At 35.8% G+C, this 10,515-nt stretch overlaps 2 protein-coding genes across 2 annotated transcripts in view; one reads left to right on the top strand and one right to left on the bottom strand.

Annotated features, from left to right (window-relative positions):
- Positions 1 to 660, bottom strand: part of LOC120273798 (cytosolic sulfotransferase 14-like) — a 3,349-nt gene extending 2,689 nt beyond the window's left edge. The window contains exon 1 of the mRNA XM_039280506.1: positions 588 to 660. Coding sequence (XP_039136440.1) covers positions 588 to 660 — 73 coding nt within the window. The remainder of the gene's footprint in view (positions 1 to 587) is intronic.
- On the top strand, positions 644 to 10,504 carry LOC120274082 (mitochondrial thiamine diphosphate carrier 2-like). The gene is made up of 7 exons (XM_039280835.1): positions 644 to 824; positions 2,129 to 2,245; positions 3,208 to 3,319; positions 5,585 to 5,712; positions 7,617 to 7,769; positions 8,735 to 8,884; positions 10,008 to 10,504. Exons 1-7 carry the CDS (start codon positions 708 to 710, stop codon positions 10,224 to 10,226), a joined length of 996 nt encoding a protein of 331 aa, XP_039136769.1. The 5' UTR covers positions 644 to 707; the 3' UTR covers positions 10,227 to 10,504.
- Positions 10,505 to 10,515: the final 11 nt, after the last annotated feature.

Below are 10,515 nucleotides of genomic sequence, written 5' to 3'. Positions count from 1 at the left end.
AAAAAAAGAACAATACAATCAATTGTAAGTATTTAAAAAGGATATTGAAATTGAGTAATATTAATATTTCTATGTACAGTTTTACAACCAATTTATAATTAATTATTAAAATTCAAAATTTCATATATATATAAAGAATTTTTTCTTTGCATGCCTTATCTCTGAATATTTTGAATTATATATATATATATATATATATAATAGTTAACCTTGAAATAATAACTAATTTATTGAATTAATTTATAAGATACATATTTCGGTATACCTCAAGTACATTTATCAAGTTTATAAAAATTCTAATTAGAAAATACAAAAAAGGTAAATATATAGTTTATAGAGTAAATAGAAAAATTTCTATATATAATTTTCGGATTTTGTAGGGGTATATATATAAACTCGTACACACACTTTCTTGGTCAAAAAGTTTGCAGAAAACTACCGAACATATATAAATATAAATATTTGCAGGGGTATCAACGTGAAAACAAAATTATTAAAATCAATGGGCGGTGACGGTGCTGCACTATAGAAAGCAAGGATTTATATATAAATAATCATAAGTTTAGGGGGGTAATTGCAAAGAGAACCTTGTCTTCTTTTTATTTCAGCCATTGTTAGAGCGCCGAGGAACCACAAGAAAAAGAAGAGACCTTTGGTCATTGCCCGTGTCCGCGTTTCCTCTCGAAAGGTCGCTGAAGAGCGAGAGCATGGAGGAGAGAGGCCAGCTCAAGAGGGCGCTCACCGAAGCCACCGCCGGTGCCATCGCCGGTGCCATCTCCAGGACGGTGACCTCGCCGTTGGATGTCATTAAGATTCGATTCCAGGTTCTTTTGAGCTTTTCTTTGTTCTTTTCTTGTTCTTTTTCTCGATTTCGTGTTTTGTACTTTGATTCTGTAGTTTTGATTTGATTTTGGATATTTGAGCTAACTTTGGAGGTGGATTGAGGTGATATACGGAAGTTTTAACCTAATTTTGCCTTTAATCTTTGGCACTTATTCGAAGTTTGAAGTTATTCTTGATAAGGGGGCTGGAATCGTATCTCTCCTTTGGAATTGGTAGCTGGTAAACAAAATGTGATGATTTTTCTAAGGTCAGAGGTGGAAAGGTTGGTCTTTGGATAGATTTAATGGCTCATTACGTCAACCTTGTTCCTGAGTCAGTTTCTTGAATTTGCTTCTGTAGTCCCTTTGTTTTTGGTGAAAGTTAAGGCTTTCATTTGGAAAATATCCAAAAGAATTATAGTTGGCTTTGGAAATTGGATCCTTACTAATAGTTTTATTGTCTGTAATAAGGTGAAAACTTGAGCTGTCTTTGATCAATATTTTTATTTATGTATTTATTTATTTATTGTATGTCATTTTGACAAAACTATGATAATGTACCATGCACTGTGTACATTTAGTTGCTTGATGCTGGGACGCATTGTCATGTCACAGGCCCAATATGTGCCATGGTTTTTATGAAGGCCAAATTCGGGGGCTGGATTTGTGTCATTAAGTTGATCTAATACCTTTGGTCACTTTGTTTCTAACAAAAGCATTCTTTTGATGACTTGTAATCTCTTGATCACGGCTGCAATATGCGAGTGGTAGTGTGATTAACTCCCTATGTAGGAGGTTAAGGGGTCGACTCCCTTCTAAAGCATGGTTAAAGATTTAAGATTTGGGGTGTGTTTGGGTGGCTTGTCCGCATTGGTCCCTCCCCTCCCCCACCACCACCCCCAACCCACCCACCACACACACACACAGACACACACACTTGTATACACTATTCAAGTGTTTCCTAATAGCCAAAAAGAGTAGCAGTCTCAACTCTTTTATTTGTTTATGGTATGAAGACAGTTATTGGTTTTACGATGTTTAGGTGTTGGAACCGAAAGGATCTATATATTAGAGCCATGCAGCAACAGCTAGCTCTTCTATGAATGGAAAATGAGTTTTGCTTAACTTCTGTGAACTGAACTTGAATTTTTTAATGGGCAAGTTTAATTTCTTCATCAATATGCTTGCACATTCCAGTGTGGTTGGCATTTTTAATTTGTTCTTTCTTCATTACTTTTCCCAATTGAATTAATGATGTTTACTAAAGTCCATTAGTAATGATAAGGACCTTTGGTGACTATTTGCAGGTTCAACTTGAGCCCACTTCATCATGGACTTTACTCCAGAGAGAGTTGTACAAACCTTCGAAATATACAGGGATCCTGCAGGCAGCAAGGGATATTTACCTCGAAGAAGGATTACCGGTATGTGCTCATCTAAAATATTATGATCATTATTATAATATAAATTTTACTTTTATAGTTGTCAGAGAAAGTAAGCATGAGGATTTTTGCTTTCTTGAATATCTTGCAAATTTAACAAATGAAATTTATAGGAGCATTGATTGATGCATAGAATACTAGCTTTAACAATAACCCAAGTTAAAACGGGGATTTAAATTCAGTTTTTTTTTACAAACTTGAGTAATTAATAATTATACTATTCTTTAGTTAGAGGTTGATTTGTCAAATTAATTATGATGTTTTCTTATGAGTCTTTGCATAATATCTACTTTGATAACAGAAGACTTGATGCCTACAACAGCATGATGTTTGGCGTTATCCTTAGAGTTAAAAAAAAAAAAGAAAAATGTTTGGATCTATTTGCCAATATGCTATTATTTAATGAGTTACATAGAGCGAATAGTCTGATATCCTTTTCATGCAAAAGGTTATTGTTGGTGGAATGACATCAAAATTAGTTATATTCCTTGGTGCATGCGGGCTTTTTAAATTTTAAGTTCCTCCCTATTAAGTAGCATTTCATTTGCAATCCATTCATAAACTCCTGCTGCCGCCTAAGTTCCTAACCATCTCCTTTAGCCTGCAATGAAACTATGAAAATATTATATTTTCTTATTTTTCATTGGTGCCTCAGATTCCCATATACTTTTCTTTGAAGCAATTTTGGTTTATCAGATAAGTTCATAATTTTTCTTGCTGAGGTAGTTTTATGGCTTGGTAGTCATTGCCTGTAATAAAAACTAGTTCTATGTTTTTAACATGTGCAGTCAAGCCATGCACTTTTTCCTAATTCTACCTCTAGCACGCTTATTCAGGTGTCGTAAAGTCATCACCAAATTACTCTAATTAAATAAAAAAAATGTTTCTTGGTGATTGTTTTAGAACTGTTTTTGTGTTACTTGAACTTAATCTCTTTCAAACAGGGTTTTTGGAGAGGAAATGTTCCAGCTCTACTCATGTATATGCCTTACACAGCCATACAATTTATGGTTCTACACAAGTTAAAAAGTTTTGCTGCAGGTTCTTCTAAAACAGGTTTGCAGCTACATTAGAGGAAATTGAACTTATAATTTAAATTGATCTTTTCATTTTTAAATGTCTGATGCCATGGAATGTTAATTTGGAATTCGTCATGTGTATAACTGCATTGTATTCAATATTGTAGCATATTTATGGAAACACTCTTTTATTTAAGAATTGTTAAGTTCGCCTATCTTTTTTTACCATCTCTTCTTTGCTGACCCACTATTTACTGGTCTGCGATTCTCTTTCAATGTTTTTATGAGTAGTAGCTTCAAGCTTAAAGGGCTGATTTCCTTCTCTTGAAGCCGTATTCAATTTCTTTTCTCCACTTTTTCCTCTGTCCTTTAGTATGCCTGTTGGTTTCACCCTTCATGTGTCATGAAATGTCATCTGTAAGTTGTTATGCCCTTTTAGTGACTGCTCTTGTGGCTTCTTATGGTGTGGTTTCAGTTCACATGATTCCCTTTGAACTACTGGATATTTGACTTTTATAATATCACATTGTCATCACTTTTGTCATGTTAGTAATTAATTCTATATGTTTAAAATTTTTTGTCAGTTGACACAAACTCTGCTGATTATTGATCTTCTTCATAAATTAAATTAATGGTTGGTGTAATCATTTTTAGTGGGTTAAAGCCAATCTACGTCTTTCAATTAGAAATGATCATTCATTTTGGTTCCTTAAGTCCAATTCTGTGAGCCATGTGGGGAGGGATTGGTTAAGGGCTAACACGGCAGATTACACGACACTACCCAACTTAGTTATGTGGCTTGCCACTTGGGAAAAAGAAATAAGGTTTGCTATTTTTACTTAATTATTTCTTTGGCTTTTATAAAATCCTCATTTTTCACATTATCATCAAAATCTATCTTCCTCTTTCTTTCTCAATGTTCACACTTCATCACTGAAACATCCATTAAATACCCACTCTTTTCTTTCTCTCTTTCGTCACAAAGAAATAAGGAGGCTAAGGGGATGTTCATTTCATCGGAATTGGGGGAAGTGGGGGGAAAGTGTTCTAACTTCACCCCGCTATTGGTGTTTATTTGTCCTAAAGTGGGGGAAGTGCCACTTCCCCCATTTTCGACTGAAGTGATTTTGAACTAAACCCATATCATTAATTTTTAATTGAAGTGGGGGAAAGTGAGCCAATCTATAAAAACTTATTTTCTTTCACTTCCAAAGTCCTCTTTGAACTTATAGAATTCTACCCAACATCTGAATTCTCTGGTTCTATTATCACTTTATGAGAAATGAATACTAGAGCTATTGGAAATGATATCACTTTGCCCCATTTCAAGGAAGTGGTTCAGGTGGCTGAAATGAACGCCCCCTAAATTCAATGACTCCTTTGAAGAATATAGTGTCACAGGCGGCTGTCGTGGCTCATTTAGGTGACAACCTTGACCTCAACAGCCTTTCTTTCTTCAAACCCATGCTTGCTGATCCCTTTTGAAGTATTGCAAAGGCCTTGTATTCCATACCAACCTCTCCTGTTTCCTCACCAAAACAATCATACTTGATTGTTTTTGAGAATGCCCTGGTATTCCATAAGCTGAGATTTTGTGGGCACTTGAGGTTTGCTCATCAAGGGGCAGGTTACCGATGTTTTATCAAAAGCAAACAATGGTGTTGAGAAGCAATTTGCTGGTGCATAGTATGAAAAGAACCAATGAGGAGGAAGGCTTTGGTAATTAAAAATAATAATAATTCTTTCTAATTTTACATGAGATTCCGCCTGGCTAAGTTGGCCATTTTATGTGCCACATCATCTGCTCTGTCAGGCCTTAATTTTGTTCGTGCCATTTGTCTGATGGAATTGGATGGAAGGATCAAAGCAAAAAATCACTGGTTAGTTTGAGGGCCAATTGAACTGTTCTTACTTAAGGGTTCAAATTGAACAGACAGCTCTAGTTGAGGGACTGATGATGACTTAATTTTTGCTAAATGGTCGGCATCATGTGTTTTGAGTTACTAGTGACATTTTACAATTTGCTTTGCTTGGCTTGGTCTCTCAAGAATTCTCAGCATTTTGTTACCGCATTATTGTCTTGATGTTCTGGTCTGTTATCTGATAATCATTAACCTGGTGCCACTATAGTGCTTGTTTTGGAACCTATGATTTATAATTTGTGAAATATAACAATTTCGCCTTTTGTACTTGTGGTTGATCTTCAAATCTTATGATTTTGAACTCTGCTAGTTCTTGATTAAGTGTAGTGATTGTTAATGCCATTTTACTTACTCTTGTTGCATGGTCTCTTTTTCCCCAGAGGATCACTTGCAGTTGAGCCCTTATTTGTCTTATTTGAGCGGTGCACTGGCTGGATGTGCAGCAACAGTAGGATCATATCCCTTTGATCTTTTACGAACCATTTTAGCATCACAAGGTGAACCTAAGGTGTGTAACATATTTATGCTCTCGCGATTATGCAATTTCCATGCTTGGTTCTGCCCATGTTGTTTTGTTTATAAGTTAAAAAGAACTCAAGCTTTGTTTCGGGTACATGCATTTCCTTGGATGAGCTGCTACTGGCATATACAAGTTGTGGGAAAAAGTATGCAAATTAACTTGCTTGCAGAGCAGTGCTATTACTTGTTTAGATTCCATCTATCTTAATTGAATATCATCTATGATGAAATTTCTGGTATTTCATTATTAAGATAGCAGTTTTGGTATGCCACAGGCATCTATGCATGTGTGCAGATGAAGACATGCCATGCACATGCATTATTTCACCTACTTATAGGCAATTGGGCTAAGTCCCTCTCCTTTGGTTATTTGCTTTTCTGAAAGTGGGACAACCTCAGCTTCCTCATGGAACCAAAGGCGGAGTTTAATCTTGAACTTGGTCCTTCATTGGGTTTGGTCAATGTTGGGCTTTTATGCTTATGCTTATTCTCTTCTCGCTCTTTACCACACCACTGATCTTTCTCTCTCTAATTAACCCTCTCTTTTTTTTCTCTCTCTACCTCGCTACTACTTTTTGTCTCTACCTTGCATTATCATTTTCCCTCCCTACATTTCCGTCTTTGTTTCTCTAGTTTTCTATTTTCTCTCTTTCATGTTTTTCAAAATTGATATGCTCTTAAAAGCAGTCGAGTTCTTCAGTTACATCATTCAAGTTATGTTGAAACAAACAACATAACTGCTAGATGTCATTTCAACAAACAGTGAAACAAACAGACAAAATTGTTCTTTCCTCCTTTTTAAGGAATTATAGTTTCTTGCAACTGCTTCGCCAACTTCCCTTTTACGTCCAATAGCAAAATAATCCTTCATTTATCAAGCCTGGCATCTAATGATGATTTAGAAATGGCACCTTGTTGTATGCCATTTAATGCTATGGTGCCTATTTGCCAGTAACATAGGTGGGCTGTGGCAGATATGTGTACAATGATTCTGATATCTTGGTATCCATGTGAATGTCCTCTGGCTAGACTCCCCATTTATTTTCTCATTTTCAGTTAGCTATCTGGACAAATATAATCTGGACAAATATAATTTACTGATTAGAATATAAGAAGTGCCTGATTTTCATAAAGGAAACTTCCAATTGGTTTGCCTTGGTTCCCAACTTTCTTGGGAGCCTGGCAAGTTTGGGCTGCTCATGGCCATCAGAAAGTTGTTGGATAGTTTCCACAAACATCCTTTAAACCATAGTTGTCAGAGGCGTAAGGCACGTCTAGGCCCAGGGGGTCCTAGGGCCTAGGCAAAAGGCGCAAGGCACAGGTGCGTGCCTAAGAGACACTAGGCGTACTAATTAAAAAAAATTGAAAGATAGTTTTCATGTTATAAGTTTTAAATTTTTTGATGTTAATATCATAGAAGACATAAAAACGTACATAATAACATGCATAATGCATGCATTGAGTCCTAAGTCCTAACTTGAATAATAAAATCTAGTGACTATCATCAAAATCATCGAGTCCATCATCATTATCATCACCACCAACATCATCAATTTTCTCTTCAAATTTATCATTCTCTTCATCTAAATAATCATCTTCGAATCATCATCTCTAAGAATTAAGCGGGTTCTCAAACTAGCAAATACCTTATCGTTCCCCTTGGATGGCCTCGAATTGAAGTGCTGAGCACAAAGATTATCCTTGTATTTGACATTAAGTTTGATTGTGCTGTTGTCCAAAATATTTTTCTGCGCATAACCAATGTAATTACTATTGCACATTGACAGTAAAAGGCTTTTAACACTGATGGCAAAGTGCATTATGTGGATAACATAATGAAGAAATATGTTGGAATGGATATTATGAGAACTTGTGTCACTTGACATTGTACAGGTTTATTCTTCAATGAGATCTGCATTTGTTGATATCATTAAGACCCGTGGTGCCCGGGGTCTGTATGCCGGATTGGGGCCAACACTAGTTGAGATTATTCCATATGCTGGACTGCAGTTTGGTACCTACGACACATGCAAGCGATGGATGATGGTAACATTCCAGAACTGGTATTTTTTCGCCTTTTTCTGTTTGTAAACCATGCTTGACTGTGTTGTTAGATTCTTGTTTTTTGGTTATATGTAGATATTCTCCTCAATAGAAAGATTCTTAGTTGAATGTATTGATTACTAAAACATGGGTAGTAGTTTCACAGGGCAGCAAATAATAAGCAGTCTATAAACCCTTGAGCCAAAGACCAAGTCTGCGAGCCAGAAATATATAGGTGCATGCAGTGATTTTGTTTGGGTGTACATTCTTGATATCTTTTCAAAGTTGGGCACTAGCTTTTATTTGCAGGTTTTAGTTGGTATTGGGGGCACTGACCACATCATATTTCTTGCTGTTACACTGCCATGAAATTTCACAGATGTTATATGTTAAGCATGTTGGTGATTCTTTAATTCCTGAACCTTGTGCTTTACTGATACAACTATCCCTCTTTTAGAAATGAAGAACCGGATAAGAATCTTCCATCATGAATATTTCGTTCTTTTCCTCCATCTTTTGTTGATCACCTGAAAAAGAACTCATAATATGCCTGTTCTATCCATGTGGCCGAGGAATGGATATTGTGATAGAGAATGGTAGTTGATGAGTGGGGGAATTTGCACCTTCTTATGCAAAGCCTATTTGCATGGTTGCAGTCCATTGAGCTCATATAAACCAGTGCAAATTATGTCTGACAAATAAGTCAGAAGGTGCATAATAATGCTCAAGTTCTGCAGTAATCTTCTCCTTCTGCTTACAATATGAAAGTTGATTGGTTCTCTAGAAGGCATAAAAAACTACAGTTCTAACTAGCACCAAGTGTATTATGTAAACACCTGAAAGCATTTCTCCAACTGTATGTTTGACTTAGAAAAGTATGCAATCATTGCATTTAGAAAATTACCCATACCCATATATTGTTTTTTATATAATATTCGATGCTTAGTGCAAATCTTTTCTGCTTGTAGTCTTGGAATAGGTACAGACTTTCCAATTTGAGCTCATCAAGGTCAAATAACAGCTTGTCAAGCTTCCAGTTATTTCTTTGTGGGTTTGCAGCTGGGACATTTTCTAAAGCTGTTTGTCATCCTCTTGATGTCGTAAAGAAGAGATTCCAGGTAATCGCCATAACTCAAGAAGTGAGAGTTCTATTTCTGGTATTTCAAGCTATTTTTTACCTACATGCTCCAATTTCTTCAGATTGGTTCATTTTTTAGCTGTTATTATATTGAGTTCGTTGATTTTTCTTTTTGATGAACAAGCACAACTAAATCTCATATTCAGCCGTGCTGAGTTTCAGTATCTGTCTCTCTCTTTCTGTAGCATGTCTTCAAAATTTAAATAAGTTTTATAATTTGTGTTTCCCCCAAATTTCACGAGTTCTGGTTTATGTTACAACCACTTGGCTGATTACCAGCAACATCAAGAGTACAAAGATCTTGCAGAACAGTAGGGTTGCTGTTGACCACATCAAACCATCTAGATTATCAACCTTTCCTTGCAAAAGTTGATAGGTTGCAGGTCTATTAGCTTCTCTAATAATGGACTTAACTCTAAATAAATTCGTACATCTCTAAATATATGCCTCACATGCTTCCCTGGCAGAAGTGTTTATTGTAAGTGCCATTATCTTCAAGTATCACTTCCACATAAATTTACCCTTTCCGCTTATATAGACTGAGTTCTGCCTTGTTCTTCTATTTACTAAATATTATTGATTTTTTTTAAATAAAAGAATCTCCTAGTTTTGTCCAGCGTATGCATTCTTCACCTGAACTCGTAGAGTCAAAGATGTCAGCTCTTCAGTGAAACTGCATTTCATGATAGTTTATTAGATGGCTGTCATTCTATTGTCAATAACATGTCTGCATAACCATTGACTTTCAAAAATAATTTCATCTTTTCTTTGGGAAGCTCTTTTTATCTACAATGGCATAAATATGGTAGATAAACTTTTCTGGGTTACTATAAGAGTTGTTATGTGACTATAAAAACTGAGGTAGAGTCTGGCCTGATGTTATGACCAAACAAACATGGTTGATGAGATATTAGTATTGAAACCTCAAACTCCCCATTAAACTGAGGTAGTGTATTGCTTGATGTAATGATAGTTGTCCTCTTGCAGACTATGTTGAGAGCAAGCATTCTTTTATTCCTTCTAATTTATCTGCCAAATGTTGTGCTTTATATAGTCCTTGAAATACTTCAAATGTGACTTAAACATAGTTCAAAACATTCCAGATTGAAGGACTGCAAAGGCACCCGAAGTACGGAGCAAGGTTAGAGAATCGTTCTTACAAGAACATGTTCGATGCAGTGAAACAGATACTACGAAAAGAAGGATGGCCAGGTCTCTACAAGGGTTTATATCCTTCCATAATAAAATCTGCACCAGCTGGTGCTGTCACCTTCGTCGCATATGAATACACCTCAGATTGGTTGGAATCCTTGGTTTCCTGAAACTGCTAGTGACTTGCCAATTTTTTTTTACAATTATTTCCACATTTTCTCATTTTACTCAACACCCTTATTATGTTTACTCTTTACCTAGGTTCATTAACCTATTTTTTTCATACTACTTGGCTAATTTTGCCAAGGCATATCCCTGGTTTCTCAGGGTTTCAGTGTTTATGAACAGAATCAACTTTACTGATAATGAGCAATGGTTTAAGGTGAGTATAGTAATGTAGTAAATGTACACAAATTTTGCTTCAGCTGGCAATTGATTTAATTCAACATGTGGAAACTG

Source organism: Dioscorea cayenensis, chromosome 12, assembly GCF_009730915.1.
Source record: "Dioscorea cayenensis subsp. rotundata cultivar TDr96_F1 chromosome 12, TDr96_F1_v2_PseudoChromosome.rev07_lg8_w22 25.fasta, whole genome shotgun sequence".
In the NCBI taxonomy this organism is placed as follows: domain Eukaryota; kingdom Viridiplantae; phylum Streptophyta; class Magnoliopsida; order Dioscoreales; family Dioscoreaceae; genus Dioscorea; species Dioscorea cayenensis.
This window is presented reverse-complemented; position numbering and strand designations above follow the sequence as displayed.